At 47.6% G+C, this 22,076-nt stretch overlaps 1 protein-coding gene across 1 annotated transcript in view; it reads right to left on the bottom strand.

Annotated features, from left to right (window-relative positions):
- The window catches only part of SEC24D (SEC24 homolog D, COPII coat complex component), a 337,918-nt gene that overhangs the window by 24,561 nt on the left and 291,281 nt on the right, over positions 1-22,076 (bottom strand). The window contains exons 19-20 of the mRNA XM_029613783.1: positions 14,208-14,326; positions 332-511 (exon numbers count right to left, since the gene is read on the bottom strand). Of these exons, the coding sequence (XP_029469643.1) occupies positions 332-511; positions 14,208-14,326 (299 nt within the window). The remainder of the gene's footprint in view (positions 1-331; positions 512-14,207; positions 14,327-22,076) is intronic.

The raw sequence follows: 22,076 nt of genomic DNA, 5'->3' as shown, positions 1-22,076 counted from the left end.
ATAAATTTATAAGTCTCCTATGCAGAACCGTGTAAAAGGCCTTCCTGAAATCCAAGCGCACTACATCTAGCGCTCTGCCCTGATCCAACTCTATGCTCTCTCAGTCACCTCTATAAAACCAGGCTGCCTTGCATCTTACAATCCAGAAACTGCACTCTCCTCTGTTTCAGCAGCGATTCCATTCGTTTGCACACCTCAGAGGTCAGACTAATCGGCCATTAGTTCCCAGCCTCCTCCTTACTACTGCTTTTGCAAAGAGGAACCGCCTATGTATGTTCCCGGTCTACTAGAACTACTCCCAACTCTAATTGCAGCGATCATACATACTTACTATGGCCAGAAGTTGTGGGTAGAGAAACAACTGAGTGTCAGCAACGTCCATGGACATGACCATCTGCCTCTGGTAAGTTCTTTCATCAGTTGAAACCTCAGAGCTGCCGAGCAGGACATAGTTTTTCAGCAAGCAGTTAATGTAGACTGGTAGTACCTTCATGGCGTCTGGGAGGATGAGCTGAAAGAGACAGAGGGGTCACCACTTCCTTTCTCATGCTCAGATTTGTATTCTGAGAAATGAAAAATATGTACAAGAGATTCCACAAAACATGAATTTGACTGGAGAGGGCTTTTTTGCAATGTTTCTTTCTCTTTGGGTCTCCTTACTTTTTGGTTCTTACACTTTTCTATCTCATATGTTCCCCTTTTTTATGTAGGGTAACCTGCACTGGCAGTAAAAGTGCGCGATTAGGGGAAGAGTCTCTTTGAAGAGTCCTTCCTCAGTGACCAGCCCCTAATCCAGGTGGGACAATCTATTTTATACTCTTCTACCTCCTACCCTTATTGGTTGGAAGGTTCTACAGTTTATAGAGGCTGCAATCACTTGTTAAAAGGAAAATTGGTTCTTACCTGCTAATTTTTGTTCCCGAAGTACCACGGATCAGTCCAGACGCCTGGGTTTATGCATCCCTGCCAGCAGATGGAGACAGAGAAAAACTTCACGGACACTGCTTCATAAACCCTAGTGCCACCTGCAGCTCCTCAGCACCCAAGCAAAAAACTTCCAATGCTAAAACCAACAAAGTAAAAAATGCAAAACTCTAGACATTCTGCCAACATGCAAAACTATAACAGGCTGCTACGAATCTGTACGCATAAGGCAATACCACAGCTGAGCGGGCAACTCCACCTCCAGGAAATGGGCGGGTTCTGGACTGATCTGTGGTACTACAGGAACGAAAATTAGCAGGTAAGAACCAATTTTCCTTTCCCTGTACATACCGGATCAGACCAGACGCCTGGGATGTACCAAAGCCCCCTATGTAGGGTGGGACCTGGAGAGTCCCACTCGCAGAACACTTTCTCCAAAAGAAGGAGACCCAGAATCTCCCAAATCCAGACGAGAGTGCCGTGCAAAGTATGTAACGATTTCCAAGTTGCAGCTCTGCAAATCTCTTGAGGAAACACCATTTGTGCCTCCACCTAGGAGGTCGCCTGCGACCATGTAGAATGAGCACGTAAGCCCTCCGGAACCTCCCGACCGGCAGTATTTATTTATTTATTTATTTATTTATTTATTTACGGTTTTTATATACCGACGTTCATGTCAAAAAGAGATATCACATCGGTTTACAATAAGGTACAATAGGTAATTCACTATCCCCTAAAAGGGCTTACAATCTACAATTTTTGTACCTGAGGCTAAGAGATTACAAAAATAAAACCATCAAAATCAAAGTTCTTAACAATTAAGCAAAAGGTATAACAAGGAGCATATTAAAGAAATAGCACAAAGGGTTGCATGAAGGGGTACACAAAGGGGAGTGCCCCTTTGTTGCGCCCCTTTGGCGCGCGACGCACGGCGCCTGCTGGCTTGGGGCCTTTCAAACTGCCCGGCTCCATTTGCGATGATGTCAGGGGAGGGGGCGGCTCTCAGAATCATGGCTTTCCCCACAGAAATCTCTTCTAGGTTTCAAAGGCAGATTTTTCAATTTTTTTTTGTCTTTTTACCTTGGATGTTAGCTGTTACAAGGTGATCAGCACTGGTGTGTAGCCCTCCCCATCACAAGCGCCTGCTGGCTTGGCGCCTTTCAAACTGTCAGCTCCAATAGCTTCCTTCAACCAACATGCAATAGTAGCCTTCGAAGCTTTTAAAACCTCGGTTTGCACTGCTCCACAAAACAAAAAGGTGATCGGACCTCCTGAAACTATTAGACACCTAACGATAGCGTAAAAGAGCTCATCAAACATCTAACTGCTTGAGCTCCTTCGCAATTGGAGTGGATGCCTCCAACACCGGTAAGGCGGGAAGCTCCACCATCTGGTTCAAATGAAACGTGGAAACAATTTTAGGCAAAAAGGAAGGCCTCGTCCTTAACAAAACTCCCGAGTCCGAAATTTGAAGGAAGGGATCCTGACAGGACAAAGCTTGCAATTCCAAAATCTGCCTAGCTGAGCATATTGCTACGAGGGAAACCACTTTGAGAGTCAAGTCCATCAGCGTCACTCTCCACAAAGGCTCGAAAGGCGCCGCACATAGACCTTGGAGGATGAGATTAAGGTTCCAGGCTGGACAATCTCATCTAACTGGAGGCTGCAAATTCCTCAGTCCCCTGAGGAACCTAACCACATCTGGATGAGCTGAAATAGCGGAATCCCCAACTTTGCCTCAAAGGCAGCCCAAGGCTGCCACCTGAACTCTAAGGGAACTCAGAGATAGGCCCTTAGCAAAACCGTCCTGCAGAAAGGACAAAATATCGGGAATGGAGGACCGGAGGGCGTGGACACCATGAGCAGTACACCAGGACTCTAACACTTGCCATACTCTAATGTAAGCCAGATTAGTGGACTGCTTGTAACAAGGTGGTGATGACAGAATCCGGATATCCTTTACGCTTCAACCTCCGCCTCTCAAAAACCAAGCCGCTAGACAAGAGTGATCGGCCTGGTCTGAAAATAGGGGCCCTGATGAAGAAAGCCATTTAGATGCCCGAAACGAATCGGACCATCCACTGCCATGTTGATGAGAGCTGCAAACCACAGATGCCATGGCCACTCCGGAGCGACCAAAATCAATTCCCCGTGATGTCTCTCTATGCAATGCAACACACTGCCCACCAACGGCCAAGGAGAGAACACATAAAGTAGAACCTCTGAGGCCAAGGCAGAACTAGAGCATCAATGCCTTTGGCTGCGTGCTGCCACCTTCAACTGAAGAATTGAAACGCCTTGGCATCCTGACGAGTCCCCATCAAATCCACGTGATGAGACCCCCAACGCCTCCGGATTAGCTGCATCGCAGTGTCTGACAATTCCCATTCGTCTGGATCTAACCAAGTGCAACTTAGAAAATCCGCTTGGACATTTTTGATGCCTTCTAAGTGAGATGCCGCTATCCAATCTAGATGGGATTCCTCCCAATGAATCAAGACTTGTGGCTCCTAAGCCACCGCCTGAATCTTGGTTCCGCCCTGCTGATTGATATATGCCACTGTCGTCGCATTGTCTGACAGAATCCGAACTGAGCGACCTTTTACTAAGGGTAAGAGCTCCCTCAAGGTAAGCCGGACCACCCTGGTCTCCAACCGGTTGACAGACCATGCAGACTCTTTCGCAAACCAGATACCCTGGACTGAATGGCGTTGACAAACTGCTCCCCGTCCAGATAGGCTGGCGTTGGTCATTACTACCACCCAGACTGGGAACTCGAGGTCCATCCCTTGCAAGAGGTTGGGAGACTGAAGCCAACAAGATAGATTCTCCCTGGCCACCCTCTCGAGAGGCAACAGCAAGTGAAACTCCTCTGAGATTGGCTTCCAACGCACCAGAAGCGCCCTTTGCAACGGCCTCATATGGAAAAATGCCCAGGGAACTACCTCCAAGGTTGAAGTCATGGAGCCCAGAACTTGCAAATAATCCCACAATCTGGGAACTCGCAACTGCAACAATCGGCGAATGCAATTCTGAAGAGTGAGTACTCTTTCTCCCGAAAGATACTCTTTCTCTATCAGTGTGTCAAACTTGCGCCCAGTTAGTCCAAATGACTCTTGGCCATGTTCACAACCCAGCCGAGAGACTGAAGGACAACTCGAACTCTTAAATAAAAGTAGCCCGACTCTGGCCGAGTTTCGCCAGCATGGCTGCCTCAGGGGCTGTATAGGTGTTCAATGTGCAAACATGATCATCTTATGGTTACTAGCTTTGACATCTGCTAGTATGTTTTTGTAGTAACTTTATATTCTCCTGTGTTTAATAATTTAGCATTTGGCGACCAAGAACTTAAACTGGAGCTTGGCTGTATGTGTATACTGTAAAGGCTTGGGTCAATAAATTTAATCTTGCTTAAGCTTGAAACTGGTGCCAATGACATATGCATTCATCGCTGAGATATACTCTCTTAATTTCATGATTATTCATCCGAGAGACAATGATTTTAACCACCAGCTTTGAAACAGTGAGACATACTATGTCTCCTGCTACCGCAACCATAGTATGTCTCACTGTTTCAAAGCTGGTGGTTAAAATCATTGTCTGTGGCTGGCAGTTGGGCTGTATCCTTAGCAGTGTGGACTGTAACATTGAGCAGCCTGGACAGACTGAATGGCCTTTTTGCCATCATTTACTCTGTTATTACAAGGTCAACAAACCCTGAAATTTAGATTTCCCACCTAACTACCCTGCTAAAACTTATCTAGATAAAAAGAGACAGGTTGAGGTGTGTGATGGGGGTGTGGCTGAAATTTATCAGTCTAGTGCCAATATTCAGCCCTAAGCAGATAAACTTAACTGGGTAAGTCTGCTTGGAAAAACTGCTTAGGAAACATTAGCCCAGTGTATTCAGTGGAACATTTTCCCGGGTATGTTCTGCTGACTATCTGGGTAACTTTCCTGTACCCTGGCTCACTCAATTTGGACCTCTGAGTGCCAAAATGTAGGCCTGCTACTCACTCACCTAGTGCTGGCGATCAGCACTGAGCTCAGCCTCCATGTTGCCATATCAGAGTCCAGGGAAGAGTGCGGAATCAGGAATCTCAGCTGATCATCATAGTTGAGGTGGGTAAGGAATTTTTTTAGAGTTGCAGTGTTTTTTTTGCCATCGCCTGGATTACCCAGTATTGGGTAATCAGACCTCTGATCTCTTTCAGGCTAACCCCCTACTGGGGTGCCTATTACTATTTTATTTATTTATTTGAGAGATTTATATGCCGCTTATTCACAGCCCTAAGTGGCCCACAGATAAAACATTCATAAAAAGTAATATAAAAACAAACAAATATTAATATGACAATATTCTTCATCCATTCAGCTGTTCTCTTACGTTACAGCTGTTACTTAAGTATGTATAACAGATAGGATGCGCTTCTTGCTAAGAGAAAGAAAATGGAAGAGCAAAGGAAAATTGGTTCTTACCTGCTAATTTTCGTTCCTGTAGTACCAAGGATCAGTCCAGACTGCTGGGTTGTGTCTCCCTTCCAGCAGATGGAGTCAGAGAAAAAAAGCTGAAAGGCATCCCCTCTTAGCCTGGTGTGTGCCACCTGCGATCCTTCAGTACAATCCATACCATAGCACAATGAAAGACAACATAAAAACCTCAAACTTATGAACCAATGGCTATATCAAATTTCCTAAAGAAAACTGTATAACGTATATACATGGAGGGAGCATTTCCATATGCAACTTGAATGCTGCCCACTTCAAAGTATTCTGCAGAATGAAAAAATGAGACGGAACAGACTCTCCAGGCTCCATGGGTGGCCTTCTGGACTGATCCTTGGTACTACAGGAACGAAAATTAGCAGGTAAGAACCAATTTTCCTTTCCCTGTATGTACCAGGACCAGTCCAGACCGCTGGGATGTACTCAAGCTGCCCTAAATGGGGTGAGACCTGGAGAGTCCCGCTCGAAGATCACTGCTACCGAAGCAGTCGACCTCCGGATCCCGGACGTCCAAACAGTAATGCCTAGCAAAAGTGTGTAAAGACTTCCAGGTAGCTGTCCTGCAAATCTCCTGTAGCGAAACAAATTGACTGCCCAAGATGCCTCCTTAGATCTGATTGAATGCGCTTTCAAACCATCTGGTATTGCGCGCCGCAGACAAATACATGTGAAAGATATAGCTTCATCAACCATCGGGCAATAGTGGCCTTAGTTGCCTTCTGTCCTTTCTTAGGACCACTCCATAAAACAAACAGATGGTCAGACAACTGAAAAGCATCGGTTACCTCCAAATAGCGAATCAGAATCCGTCGCACATCTAATTTGCGCAAATTGCGAGCTTGAGGCGAATCACAATCCAAATCCATGAAAGCCGGCAACTCCATGGCTGATTCAAGTGAAACCCAGAGACAACCTTCGGCAGGAAGGAGGGTACCATTCTGAGTGATACGCCAGAGTCCGAAATTCGGAGAAAAGGTTCCCTATAGGACAACGCTTGAAGCTAGATGCCATAGAACCAAGCACTTGCAAGTAATCCCAAACCCGGGGTAGCAGTAGAGACAACAGCCGTCTGATCTGCGCCGTTAACTTGTCGATTCACTCCTGCATGAGGAAGACCTTGCCAACCGAAGTGTCGAATCGAGCCCCCAAGAAGTTGAGCACCTGAGACGGGACTAATTGGTAGGGGTGTGCATTCGTTTTGAACATAAATGTAAAACGCTACTTTTTTTTTTTTTTAACTTAAAAAAGTGATGAGACATAAACGATCGGATTTCCAACTTATTCAACATAGCTATGTTGAATAAGTTGGAAATCGCGATTGTTGATCCAAAATAAAAATTTAAACCCCTCACCTTCCTTAATCCCCCCCCAAAGACTTACCACAACTCCCTGGTGATCCAGCAAGGAGTGAGGACGCCATTTCTGAAATCCTTTGTGAGGAGCACGTGACGTCGGCGCCACATTGGAGTGGCGCGGCGTCACGTGATTCCCCGCGGGTTCGCGCTGGAACGCTCATTCGGCCCAAAAGGAACTTTTGGCCAGCTTGGGGGGGGTCAGGAGGCCCCCCCAAGCTGGCCAAAAGTTCCTTTTGGGCCGAACGAGGGTGCCGGAGGGAACTCGCGGGGAATCACGTGACGCCGCGTCACTCCGACGTGGCGCCGACGTCACGTGATTCCCCGCGGGGTCGCTTCCGGGATCCTCGTTCGGCCCAAAAGGAACTTTTGGCCAGCTTGGGGGGGTCAGGAGGCCCCCCCAAGCTGGCCAAAAGTTCCTTTTGGGCCGAACGAGGATCCCGGAAGTGACCCCGCGGGGAATCACGTGACGCCGCGTCACTCCGACGTGACGCCGACGTCACGTGCTCCTTGCAAAGTTGGTCAGAAATGGTGTCCTGACCCCGCTGGACCACCAGGGAGTTGTGGTAAATCTTGGGGGGGGGGGGGGAATTAAGGCGGGTGAGGGGTTTAAATTTTTATTTGCACATATGGACATATACTCAACTCATTGAATTCTGTTTATGTCCATATTGACCGCAAATGGGACCCCCTTTGGACATATGGACATATGAACTTAAACTTTTGCTCTGCACATCCCTACTAATTGGCTCTTGGCAAAATTGACGACCCAACCAAGTGATTGGAGACGGGCCACTACCGAGCGAACCGCTGCCCGGCAACGGTCCTCCGACTTCGCACGGATGAGCCAATTGTCCAGATAGGGATGAACCAAAATCCCCTCACGCCTACTACAACCATAACTTTGCTGAAGATGCAGGGGGCTGTCGCCAACCCGAATGGAAGTGCCTGAAACTGATAATGCTCGCCCAGAACCATGAAACGGAGAAACTGCCGATACTGCTCGCGGATACCTATGTGAACATTCGCTTCCGTCAGGTCTAAAGAAGCCAAATATTCGCTGGAGTGGACGGCCGCAATGACTGAGCGGAGAGTTTCCATGCGAAACCAGGGAACCCGAAGCGCCTTGTTCACCTTCTTCAGTTCCAAGATCGGGCGGAAGGAGCCCTCCTTCTTGGGAACCACGAAATAAATGGAGTATCTAATGGTCCTACATTCTTCCGGGGGAACCGGGACAATGGCTCCCAGTGCTTTCAACCGGCCTAGGATTTGAAGCACCGCTGCCCATTTTGCGCGCGCCCCGCAGGGCGATACCAAGAACAGGTCCCACAACGGGCCCGCAAAATCCAATGCGTAGCTGTGTTTGGTGATGCCCATCACCCGCTGGTCCGACGTAATCTTGACCCACTCCTTGAAGAAAAGAGACAGGCTATCACCGGAACAGAGGAGTGGTCCAGGACACCTTCATTGGGAGGACTTGCCCCCGGAAGATCCCTGAGGACCTCCGTCGCGGAAAGGCCTGCGGCCACAAAAGGAATGAGACCAAGTCTGAGACCTTGCTGGGGGTTGACGCGTCATAAAGGCCTGAGACCTGGCCTGCCTAAACTTGCGCTGTCCCCGAAAATAAGGACGCGCTGACCCAAAGGACCTGGAGGCCCTAGGCTTGTCCTCCGGTAACTTGTACACCTTATTGTCCCCGAGGGATTTAATCAGGGCTTCCAGTTCATCCCCGAATAGGAACTTTCCTTTAAAGGGAAGATTGCCTAGCTGCGGTCCAGCCCTGATGCTGGGTCCTGATGTTGAGGCCTTGACTCTGACCCAGGCCTGACCCTGGGGCCCAACTGGAGACTGGGTCCTGATGCCTGGGCCTCAGCCTAGGCTAGGGCCAGTGACATCGCAGCCCAGCCCAGAGGGCAGGTGCCGACACCGGAGACTTGACCTGGACCCAGGACCACTGCTAGGGCCAACCTGGAGGCAGGGTCCTGATGCCTTAGCATTGACCCAGAGGCTTTGGTGATAGAAGAGCCAAAGAAAGAAGATGTAGAAGAGAAGCTGACCCTGGGCCAAGGCCCAGGACCCTGGCATCAGGCCTGGATCCAGGTCGAGGCCCTGATGTTGGGACTTGGCTTTTGGGCTGGGCTGCAGCGTTGGACCTGGTCGCAGCAACCTGCTGCAGCCTCAGCCTATGGAAAGCCCAGGCATTGGGATCCAGCCTTTGTCGGATATCTGATGGATCAGGTAAGTTCAGTTTCATTTTTCTGGGGACTTGGCTAAGGCCTATGCTGAGACCTCGGCATCAGGCTTAGGCCATGGCGCCTGCTTTGGGCCTCAGCCTGTGCCCAAGGCGAGGCCTTGGTCTCGAACCTAGATTTAAGCACGATGCATTCATTTAAAATCAATGTAACGAATAAGCTTTGTTTCATTCACGGGCCCCTGATTCGTTTCAGGGCTCCTGAATGAAATGAATTGGCCTTATTCATTGTGAAATGTGCATTCATTTTAAACAAATGCACATCCCTACTTAACACTAGTTCCCTGTATGTACCAGGATCAGTCCAGACCGCTGGGTTGTGTCTTCCAGCAGATGGAGTCAGAGAAAAAAGCTGAAAGGCACCCCCTTGTTGCGTCCATCGGTCGCAGACGGCTGCAACCGCTGTACCTCACCTCTCTTCTGCCTTTCTCCTCCTCCGCTGGAAGGGTGGCTGTCTCCGCTGCTGCTTGCTGCACTGCTCGGCGTTCTCAAACCGGCATGGGCATTCCCATCCACCATGCTTCTCTGGAGCATTATAGGGTACGCGTGCACGCACCACCCTTGCTCTTGTACACGTCATGGCGGGAACCTCGGGGGCGGCCCCTCCGCATGACGTCAATACCTCCGGGTATTTAAACCTCCGCTCCACTTGAACGAGTTAGCAAGGACTTCGGTTTCGCTACTCTGACCACTTCTGAGCTGCCTGCTCGGATTCTACCTTGCCCTCCGGGGTAACCTCACTCCTGAAGAAGCTCTGGGTACCCGCTCCTCGGGGGCCTCTCCCTTCCTGCTCTGACTAACCTCAGGACACCTGCTCCTCGGGGGTCTTGTCTGCTTTCTTCCAGGAACCGTCAGTGTTTATAGGTACTCGCTCCTCGAGGGCCTACCCAGCTCCTGGTATCCTGCACCTCGGACTCTGGGTCTCTCACCACTCGTCTACCAGAAGAAGCCTTCATCGCTTCCACGCTGAACCCTCAGTATTTGTAGGTACTCGCTCCTCGAGGCCTATCTAGCTCTGGGTATCCTGCACCTCGGACCCCGGGTCTCTCTCCACTCATCCATCAGAGGGAGCCTTCCTCGCTTCCACCTGTGAGTACTGCCATGCTGCCTCAGAGACATACTAGCCTGTGGAGTTATCCTGAACTGCAAGCACTGTCCGCTCCTCGGGCAGTGCCATCTCCATCACAGCAATACAATAAAAGCTTCCTTTCTCTGTGTCCGCTTCTATTGAGTCTAGCCTATCGTTGTGGTTCCCCACGGGGCCCCTCCCCGTGTGAGGAGTCATCTCCACTTCGACCAAGAGTCCACAATATGCCACAAGCACAACAGATTGCTAACTCCATGGACTCGGCTCAGCTCTCGGCCTTGCAGGCTATTCCTGGCCTAGCCCAGTGGATCACCGAGCAACAAAAATCCTTGGAGAATCTGGCTGCCGCTTTTAATCAGTTACATGCACAACTGAACATTTCGGTAACCCCGGTGAAAGAACAACTGTCTCCGGAGGTGACTGTCAAGACCATCGTCCCTTTATCTACGCCTACCCGCTTCACTGGTGAAGCATGGACGTGCAGAGGATTCATCAACCAATGCAGTATAATCTCTTTCTCACAGAAGCATCCAAGACCACCTATATCCTTTCGTTTCTAGATGGGAGAGTTCTGGCTTGGGCTTCACTGCTATGGGAACGTGGAGATCCTATTCTGAATAATTTATCAGAATTTTTGAAACTCTTCAAGTCTGTCTTCAATGACCTGGCTTGCCTTACCATCACTGGATCTACCCTACTCCATCTCCAGCAAGGTAATAAGTTGCTCTCAGACTACGTGATCGAATTCAAGACTTTGGCATCCGAACTACACTGGGACCCTGGATGTTTACGAGCTATTTTTATGAAGGCCCGAACTCTTGTTTAAAGGACAAGCTGGTGGCTCACGACTTGCCTGTCTCCCTCAAGTCTTTTATGGAACTGGCTGGTAGAGTCGACCACCACCTTTGAGACTGGGCCCAAGAAGTTAATAGTCCCTGGAAGCATGTCCAAAACCTGTGCCTACTGCCTCAAATCTACCATCTGCTCCTATAGAAGAAGAGGTGCCTATGCAACTTGGACGAAGTCACTTAACTTCCAAAGAGAGACGTTTCCGCAAGCGCATGTGGTTAGGCATGTACTGTGGCCAGTCTGGTCAGCCATCCAAACCTGTCCCATCTGTCGGGAAACTTGCAGGCTTAGGATCCACAGGAAGACTCTTCCTAGGTCTCACCACTCCCACTCCTCCATTATCTCTACCAGTCTCTCTTATCTGCGGAAGCCTTGAGTTTCAGACTCTTGTCCTCATTGACTCTGGGGCAGGAGGAAATTTCATCCTCAAACGCTTAGTAGAACATCTGCGGATTCCTACATCATCAACAGCTATGCCCTTGCTATTATCCTCAATACATGGAGAGCCACTTCCTGGTGAGGTGTCACAGATTACTCAACCTATTGGCATACACACGGGAGCATTGCCCTCCGAAACTCTCTCCTTCCTCATATTAAAAAAGGCCATGCACCCGGTGGTGCTCGGACTGCCCTGGCTACAAGGCCATATGCCACAGTTTAACTGGGCAATGTTGGAATTAATCCAGTGGGGACCTGGCTGTCATGGTCGGTGTCTCGCAGAGGTTTCTCCATTGATATGCATGCCTACTACACCATCTTTACCTGGCCTACCTCCTCAGTACGCCTCCTTCCAGGATGTCTTCTCTAAGCAAACAGCAGATGTACTTCCACCTCACAGGGTTTATGATTGTGCCATAAACCTGAAACCCAACGCTGAACCTCCGAAAGGAAAAGTTTACCCTCTTTCTGCAGCAGAGACTAAGGCTCTGTCAGCCTATATACAAGAAAATCTTCAAAAGGGATTTATCAGACCCTCCAAATCCCCAGCTGGTGCAGGATTCTTTTTTGTGGGGAAAAAGGATGGCACTCTCCGTCCCTGCATCGACTATAGGGGTCTGAATGAGATTACCATCAAAGACTGGTATCCCCTGCCCTTAATTTCAGAGTGTTTGACAGACTCCAGGGGGCCAAGATATTTTCTAAATTGGATCTAAAAGGGGCTTATAACCTGGTGCGTATTCAAGAGGCGATGAATGGGAAACTGCCTTTAATACTCGGGATGGAAACTTCGAATATCTCATCATGCCCTTCGGATTAAGTAACGCACTCGCCGTTTTTTCAAAATATGATGAACGACATCTTACGGGACTTGCTATATCAATGTGTGATAGTATACCTTGATTATATCTTGATCTTCTCCCAAGACCCTCAGACTCATCAAGAAGACATCAAGAAGGTTTTAAGACGTCTGTGGGAGTATAATTTATATGCAAAACTCAAGAAGTGTGAATTCCACAAGGAATCTGTACCCTTCTTAGGATACATTATCTCAAAGAACGGGTTTCAGATGGACCCCAAGAAATTAGAAAGCATCCGCGACTGGCCTCAACCCACTGGCCTGAAGGCATTGCGCCACTTCTTGGGCTTCACGAATTACTACTGTTCCTTCATCAAAAACTATTCATCATTAACGGTTCCTCTCACGATCATGACCAAGAAGGGAGCCAACCCTGCCAACTAGTCTCCTGAAGTAATATCAGCCTTCCTGACACTCAAAGAGGCCTTTCAAAAGAAGCCATGTCTCCGACATCCAGACCCGCATAGTTCATTCATCATCGAGGTTGACGCTTCAGACATCGGCGTGGGAGCGGTCCTGAGCCACTTCAGTGAATCCAATGTGCTCCATCCCTGCTCACAAAGTGGGGAGTAGCTGGCTTGTTACGGCGGTTACTACCCCAAACCAATTGTGTCCGATACTTCACTTTCGATGCATATCCAGCATGGCTCTCTGCTTCAACAGCATGGGAGAAGACGGATACATCACGCATTTCCAGCATAGCTCCCTGTTTCAACAGCAGGGGAGAAGAAAAACAACCAATAAGGACTGTATAACATAGTCTGGGTAAAACAAATAAGCATGGGTGTAGCTTGCTTATTGCGGCGGTTACTACCCCTACTACCCCTAACTAATCAAGCTAGATATTTCAATGGTGGGGGTGGAAGGGAAATAGAACCAAGAGCTAAGAGAAACAGATAAGTATGAGAGAAAAAAACGTGTGAAGCTTGCTGGGCAGACTGGATGGGCCGTTTGGTCTTCTTCTGCCGTCATTTCTATGTTTCTATGTTTCTATTCTTTTCAAGGCGGTTCACGCCTGCTGAGAAAAATCACGGAATTGGTGACAAGGAGTTACTCGCAATTAAGCTGGCCTTTGAAGAATGGCGTCCCTGGCTGGAAGGTGCACAGCATCAGATCTTAGTTTACACGGATCACAAGAATTTGGAGTATCTCAGACATGCACCGAGGCTTAACCACCGCCAAGTAAGATAGTCGCTCTTCTTTAACAGATTTAATTTCCTGTTGAAATATCGTCCCAGAGAGAAGAACACCTGAGCAGACGCTTTATCACGATCCTTCTCCCCTCAGGATGTACCCCGCAGCGTTGTGCCTGTCTCCAACCTAGGCCGAGGTCTAGGTGTTGGGACCTGGCCTCTTTGCCGGGCTGTAGTTTTGGGCCTGGGCTTGCTCTCTGGCCTAGGCCAAGGTCGCAGGAATCTACCGTGGCCTCAGCCTATGCAAGACTGAGGCTTTGGCTTGGGTCTAGGCCTTAGCTGTAGTGTTGGCAGGCTCTGACCTAGGATGAAGCATCAGCTTTGCATAGACTGAGGTTGCAGCAACCTACCACAGTCTCAGCCTATGCAAGGCTGAGGCTTCGACTTGGGACAGGGCTTGCCAGCGGATCCCCACCAGACCGGATAAGTAGGGGCCGGGGGGAATCCTGGCTCCAGCATTTTTCCAGGTGGGTGGGAGGAATGGCTGGTGGAGCCGGGAGGCACTATTTTTGGTTTTTTTCTTTGTTTTGGGGGGGTGTTTTAAAGATTGATTTGGTTTTTTTTTCACACAAATGAAATAAATCAAACATTCCATGAACTGAAATTCGTGTGAAAAAATCCTCCCAAAAAACTAATTGAAAACCAAAAAAATGTTTATCTCTGCACAGCCCTAGTATTAAGCAGTAGAAGCTGGGAAGCATGTCAAAGTAAGTGCAGCAGGCAGGCAGAATACTGGCCGGACATTCACCTGGCTCATTGCCGAAGGACTTGCACAGTTCTTCCTGTAACAGGCCAGCATGTGGGCAGTCTGATTAAGCAGCAAATCTCGGACGGTCTTCAGTGGCTGACTCAATACTGCTTTATAAGCTAGAACAGCAGAACAAGAAAAAACACAAAAGTCTCATTTCAAGAATAAATTGAGCTAGTAAAACTGATTTTAGATTTAGATTCTAGAAAGAAACAACCTCCAGCAATACATCTTTCCTGCCACCATGTAAAGTGTGGACCAACAGTTTGTATTATTTATTTATTTATTTATTTAAAGTTTTTCTATACCGGCATTCGCGATAAAATCGCATCATGTCGGTTTACAATTAACAAGTGGATAGGGAACAGAAAGGTAAAAAATAACATTGATCCTAATAATAATAATAATAATAATAATAATAATAATAATAATAATGGTAGTAATAAAACATTAAACAAAAGAAAGGCTAAGGAATGCAGTTACAATAAAACAAGGGAGTAATACAACTTGGAGCATAGAAAAGAAGCAGGGGATTAAATAGAGAGAACATATATGCCAAGAACAATGTGCTTAGAGCATTAATGAATTGCCCTTATGAGGTAGGGATATTAATTACCATGATTACGGCAAAGTCTGAGAGACTAGTTAATAATGGAATAAGTTCAGTTTAGTTCAGGAAAGTTTAGTTTACTCATTATAATGAGTAGTTTAAATAAAAGTTTAAATAAAAGTAAAATAAATAAGTTTAAATAAAAGTAAAATAAATAAATAAATAAGTTTAAATAAAAGTAAAATAAATAAGTTTAAATAAAAGTAAAATAAAAAAATAAATAAGTTTAAATAAAAGTAAAAAAAATAAGTTTAAATAAAAGTAGTTTAAATAAAAGTTTAGTTTACTCATTATAATGAGTAGTTTAAATGAAAGTTTAGTTTACTCATTATAATGAGTAGTTTAAATAAAAGTTTAAATAAAAGTTTAAATAAAAGTAAAATAAATAAGTTTAAATAAAAGTAAAATAAATAAATAAATAAATAAGTTTAAATAAAAGTAAAATAAATAAGTTTAAATAAAAGTTTAAATAAAAGTTTAAATAAAAGTAGTTTAAATAAAAGTTTAAATAAAAGTTTAGTTTACTCATTATAATGAGTAGTTTAAATGAAAGTTTAGTTTACTCATTATAATGAGTAGCAGATCATATATGTGAGTGAGTGAACATGTGAGTGTGCTAATGTGTGAGAAAGTTTGTGCACAATCTGCTATCGCCTTCCCCCCCCCAACCCTCGACAATCACAGGATGACAGGAAATCAAAAGTTCCCCAGTATGCCTCTGGGGTCATATGAATTTTCAAGTTCCAAAATGGGGTCACTTTGGATAAAAGTTTGGGAAGCCCTGCCCTAGCCCCTCAGCTGTCCAGTGTGCTGTTTATCTCTGCGCAGCTCCGTAACTACCACCACATTATAATTACATCTATACCTAATCAAAAAGACTTGTAAGCAGCTCAAGTGAGAATTGGGTATAAAAATGTAGGGGAACAAAGAAGCAATGACCTGTGTACCGGAGGCCAATATACGAAGAATGCCAAGGGTCTGATTTAGTGACCTCAGTTTTAGGCACCTAGAAGGAAATTTTCAAAGGTATAGAGAAGGGCGACCAAAACGGTTAAGGGCATGGAACGGCTCCCCTATGAGGAAAGGCTAAAGAGGTTAGGGCTGTTCAGCTTGAGAAGAGACAGCTGAGGGGGGATATGATAGAGGTGTTTAAAATCATGAGAGGTCTAGAACGGGTAGATGTGAATCTGTTATTTACACTTTCAGATAATACAAGGACTAGGGGGCACTCCATGAAGTTAGCATGGGGCACATTTAAAACAAATCGAAGAAAATTCTTGTTCACTCAGTGCATAGTTAAGCTCTGGAATTCATTGCCAGAGGATGTGGTTATGGCAGTTACTGTAACTGGGTTTAAAAAGGGTTTGGATAAGTTCCTAGAGGATAAATCCATAAACTGCTATTAACTAATAAGCAATAGTAGCTTGCGATCTATTTCGCCACTGTTGGAAACAGGATGCTGGGCTTGATGGACCCTTGGTCTGACCCAGTATGGCATGTTCTTATGCTCTTATGTACACGCGCACTGTTGTATGCAGACAGCGGAAGTGATCCTGCAGGGGGAGTCTGGGCAGGATTAGTGCTTAGGCACATTAGTGCATACGTTTGCTGAAACAGCAGGGGCAGGCGTGTGTGTGTGTGTGTGTGTGTGTGTGTGTGTGTGTGTGTGTGTGTGCGTGTGGACATTTTCTGACTTCATTTTCAAAGACTTTCAAACTGTGTGCAGAAGTGTCAGCCGTGTGGGAAAAGAGTTTGAAAGTTATCCTGTGTTTTAGGATGTAAATTCCACAGAATTGCTGCTATTTCTTTACCTAAGTGCAGACACTTAGCTGGAAATCGGGCAGGGAGAGGGTAGGGTAGGGAAACATTGCATGTAGATTGGATTCTCATTCACAGGCTTCCACAGTGATTGTGTTCCCAGGGGTAGGGAGAGGGTAGGGTAGGGAAACATTGCATGTAGATTGGATTCTCATTCACAGGCTTCCACAGTGATTGTGTTCCCAGGGGTAGGGAGAGGGTAGGGTAGGGAAACATTGCATGTAGATTGGATTCTCATTCACAGGCTTCCACAGTGATTGTGTTCCCAGGGGCAGGGAGAGGGTAGGGTAGAGAAACATTGCATGTAGATTGGATTTTCATTCACAGGCCCCACAGTGATTGTGTTCCCAGGGGCAGGGAGAGGGTAGGGTAGGGAAACATTGCATGTAGATTGGATTCTCATTCACAGGCTTCCACAGTGATTGTGTTCCCAGGGGCAGGGAGAGGGTAGGGTAGGGAAACATTGCATGTAGATTGGATTTTCATTCACAGGCTTCCACAGTGATTGTGTTCCCAGGGGCAGGGAGAGGGTAGGGTGGAGAAACATTGCATGTAGATTGGATTCTCATTCACAGGCCCCACAGTGATTGTGTTCCCAGGGGCAGGGAGAGGGTAGGGTAGAGAAACATTGCATGTAGATTGGATTTTCATTCACAGGCTTCCACAGTGATTGTGTTCCCAGGGGCAGGGAGAGGGTAGGGTAGAGAAACATTGCATGTAGATTGGATTCTCATTCACAGGCCCCACAGTGATTGTGTTCCCAGTGGTAGGGAGAGGGTAGGGTAGGGAAACATTGCATGTAGATTGGATTTTCATTCACAGGCTTCCACAGTGATTGTGTTCCCAGGGGCAGGGAGAGGGTAGGGTAGAGAAACATTGCATGTAGATTGGATTCTCATTCACAGGCCCCACAGTGATTGTGTTCCCAGGGGCAGGGAGAGGGTAGGGTAGAGAAACATTGCATGTAGATTGGATTTTCATTCACAGGCTTCCACAGTGATTGTGTTCCCAGGGGCAGGGAGAGGGTAGGGTGGAGAAACATTGCATGTAGATTGGATTCTCATTCACAGGCCCCACAGTGATTGTGTTCCCAGGGGCAGGGAGAGGGTAGGGTAGGGAAACATTGCATGTAGATTGGATTCTCATTCACAGGCTTCCACAGTGATTGTGTTCCCAGGGGTAGGGAGAGGGTAGGGTAGAGAAACATTGCATGTAGATTGGATTCTCATTCACAGGCTTCCACAGTGATTGTGTTCCCAGGGGCAGGGAGAGGGTAGGGTAGAGAAACATTGCATGTAGATTGGATTTTCATTCACAGGCCCCACAGTGATTGTGTTCCCAGGGGCAGGGAGAGGGTAGGGTAGGGAAACATTGCATGTAGATTGGATTTTCATTCACAGGCTTCCACAGTGATTGTGTTCCCAGGGGCAGGGAGAGGGTAGGGTGGAGAAACATTGCATGTAGATTGGATTCTCATTCACAGGCCCCACAGTGATTGTGTTCCCAGGGGCAGGGAGAGGGTAGGGTAGAGAAACATTGCATGTAGATTGGATTTTCATTCACAGGCCCCACAGTGATTGTGTTCCCAGGGGCAGGGAGAGGGTAGGATAGGGAAACATTGCATGTAGATTGGATTCTCATTCACAGGCCCCACAGTGATTGTGTTCCCAGGGGCAGGGAGAGGGTAGGATAGGGAAACATTGCATGTAGATTGGATTCTCATTCACAGGCCCCACAGTGATTGTGTTCCCAGGGGCAGGGAGAGGGTAGGGTAGAGAAACATTGCATGTAGATTGGATTCTCATTCACAGGCCCCACAGTGATTGTGTTCCCAGGGGCAGGGAGAGGGTAGGGTAGAGAAACATTGCATGTAGATTGGATTCTCATTCACAGGCCCCACAGTGATTGTGTTCCCAGGGGCAGGGAGAGGGTAGGGTAGGGAAACATTGCATGTAGATTGGATTTTCATTCACAGGCTTCCACAGTGATTGTGTTCCCAGGGGCAGGGAGAGGGTAGGGTAGGGAAACATTGCATGTAGATTGGATTTTCATTCACAGGCCCCACAGTGATTGTGTTCCCAGGGGTAGGGAGAGGGTAGGGTAGGGAAACATTGCATGTAGATTGGATTTTCATTCACAGGCCCCACAGTGATTGTGTTCCCAGGGGCAGGGAGAGGGTAGGGTAGGGAAACATTGCATGTAGATTGGATTCTCATTCACAGGCTTCCACAGTGATTGTGTTCCCAGGGGCAGGGAGAGGGTAGGGTAGAGAAACATTGCATGTAGATTGGATTCTCATTCACAGGCTTCCACAGTGATTGTGTTCCCAGGGGCAGGGAGAGGGTAGGGTAGGGAAACATTGCATGTAGATTGGATTTTCATTCACAGGCCCCACAGTGATTGTGTTCCCAGGTGTAGGGAGAGGGTAGGGTAGAGAAACATTGCATGTAGATTGGATTCTCATTCACAGGCTTCCACAGTGATTGTGTTCCCAGGGGCAGGGAGAGGGTAGGGTAGAGAAACATTGCATGTAGATTGGATTCTCATTCACAGGCCCCACAGTGATTGTGTTCCCAGGGGCAGGGAGAGGGTAGGGTAGAGAAACATTGCATGTAGATTGGATTCTCATTCACAGGCTTCCACAGTGATTGTGTTCCCAGGGGTAGGGAGAGGGTAGGGTAGGGAAACATTGCATGTAGATTGGATTTTCATTCACAGGCCCCACAGTGATTGTATTCCCAGGGGCAGGGAGAGGGTAGGGTAGGGAAACATTGCATGTAGATTGGATTCTCATTCACAGGCTTCCACAGTGATTGTGTTCCCAGGGGCAGGGAGAGGGTAGGGTAGAGAAACATTGCATGTAGATTGGATTCCCATTCACAGGCCCCACAGTGATTGTGTTCCCAGGGGCAGGGAGAGGGTAGGGTAGGGAAACATTGCATGTAGATTGGATTTTCATTCACAGGCCCCACAGTGATTGTATTCCCAGGGGCAGGGAGAGGGTAGGGTAGGGAAACATTGCATGTAGATTGGATTCTCATTCACAGGCTTCCACAGTGATTGTGTTCCCAGGGGCAGGGAGAGGGTAGGGTAGGGAAACATTGCATGTAGATTGGATTTTCATTCACAGGCCCCACAGTGATTGTGTTCCCAGGGGCAGGGAGAGGGTAGGGTAGGGAAACATTGCATGTAGATTGGATTTTCATTCACAGGCTTCCACAGTGATTGTGTTCCCAGGGGCAGGGAGAGGGTAGGGTAGGGAAACATTGCATGTAGATTGGATTTTCATTCACAGGCCCCACAGTGATTGTGTTCCCAGGTGTAGGGAGAGGGTAGGGTAGAGAAACATTGCATGTAGATTGGATTTTCATTCACAGGCCCCACAGTGATTGTGTTCCCAGGGGCAGGGAGAGGGTAGGGTAGAGAAACATTGCATGTAGATTGGATTTTCATTCACAGGCTTCCACAGTGATTGTGTTCCCAGGGGCAGTGAGAGGGTAGGGTAGAGAAACATTGCATGTAGATTGGATTCTCATTCACAGGCTTCCACAGTGATTGTGTTCCCAGGGGCAGGGAGAGGGTAGGGTAGAGAAACATTGCATGTAGATTGGATTCTCATTCACAGGCTTCCACAGTGATTGTGTTCCCAGGGGCAGGGAGAGGGTAGGGTAGAGAAACATTGCATGTAGATTGGATTTTCATTCACAGGCCCCACAGTGATTGTGTTCCCAGGGGCAGGCAGAGGGTAGGGTAGAGAAACATTGCATGTAGATTGGATTCTCATTCACAGGCTTCCACAGTGATTGTGTTCCCAGGGGCAGGGAGAGGGTAGGGTAGAGAAACATTGCATGTAGATTGGAGTTTCATTCACAGGCCCCACAGTGATTGTGTTCCCAGGGGCAGGCAGAGGGTAGGGTAGAGAAACATTGCATGTAGATTGGATTTTCATTCACAGGCCCCACAGTGATTGTGTTCCCAGGGGCAGGCAGAGGGTAGGGTAGAGAAACATTGCATGTAGATTGGATTCTCATTCACAGGCTTCCACAGTGATTGTGTTCCCAGGGGCAGGGAGAGGGTAGGGTAGAGAAACATTGCATGTAGATTGGATTTTCATTCACAGGCTTCCACAGTGATTGTGTTCCCAGGGGTAGGGAGAGGGTAGGGTAGAGAAACATTGCATGTAGATTGGATTTTCATTCACAGGCCCCACAGTGATTGTGTTCCCAGGGGCAGGGAGAGGGTAGGGTAGAGAAACATTGCATGTAGATTGGATTTTCATTCACAGGCCCCACAGTGATTGTGTTCCCAGGGGCAGGGAGAGGGTAGGGTAGAGAAACATTGCATGTAGATTGGATTCTCATTCACAGGCTTCCACAGTGATTGCGTTCCCAGGGGCAGGGAGAGGGTAGGGTAGGGAAACATTGCATGTAGATTGGATTTTCATTCACAGGCCCCACAGTGATTGTGTTCCCAGGGGCAGGGAGAGGGTAGGGTAGAGACACATTGCATGTAGATTGGATTGTCATTCACAGGCCCCACAGTGATTGTGTTCCCAGGGGCAGGGAGAGGGTAGGGTAGGGAAACATTGCATGTAGATTGGATTCTCATTCACAGGCCCCACAGTGATTGTGTTCCCAGGGGCAGGGAGAGGGTAGGGTAGGGAAACATTGCATGTAGATTGGATTCTCATTCACAGGCCCCACAGTGATTGTGTTCCCAGGGGCAGGGAGAGGGTAGGGTAGGGAAACATTGCATGTAGATTGGATTTTCATTCACAGGCTTCCACAGTGATTGTGTTCCCAGGGGCAGGGAGAGGGTAGGGTAGGGAAACATTGCATGTAGATTGGATTCTCATTCACAGGCTTCCACAGTGATTGTGTTCCCAGGGGCAGGGAGAGGGTAGGGTAGGGAAACATTGCATGTAGATTGGATTTTCATTCACAGGCTTCCACAGTGATTGTGTTCCCAGGGGCAGGGAGAGGGTAGGGTAGGGAAACATTGCATGTAGATTGGATTCTCATTCACAGGCTTCCACAGTGATTGTGTTCCCAGGGGCAGGGAGAGGGTAGGGTAGGGAAACATTGCATGTAGATTGGATTTTCATTCACAGGCCCCACAGTGATTGTGTTCCCAGGGGCAGGGAGAGGGTAGGGTAGGGAAACATTGCATGTAGATTGGATTTTCATTCACAGGCCCCACAGTGATTGTGTTCCCAGGGGCAGGGAGAGGGTAGGGTAGGGAAACATTGCATGTAGATTGGATTTTCATTCACAGGCCCCACAGTGATTGTGTTCCCAGGGGCAGGGAGAGGGTAGGGTAGGGAAACATTGCATGTAGATTGGATTCTCATTCACAGGCCCCACAGTGATTGTGTTCCCAGGGGCAGGGAGAGGGTAGGGTAGAGAAACATTGCATGTAGATTGGATTCTCATTCACAGGCC

The sequence above is a fragment of the Rhinatrema bivittatum genome, chromosome 1 (genome assembly GCF_901001135.1).
Source record: "Rhinatrema bivittatum chromosome 1, aRhiBiv1.1, whole genome shotgun sequence".
Lineage (NCBI taxonomy): Eukaryota > Metazoa > Chordata > Amphibia > Gymnophiona > Rhinatrematidae > Rhinatrema > Rhinatrema bivittatum.
Note: the sequence above shows the minus strand (reverse complement) of the source record. Positions and strands in the feature narration are given on the sequence as shown.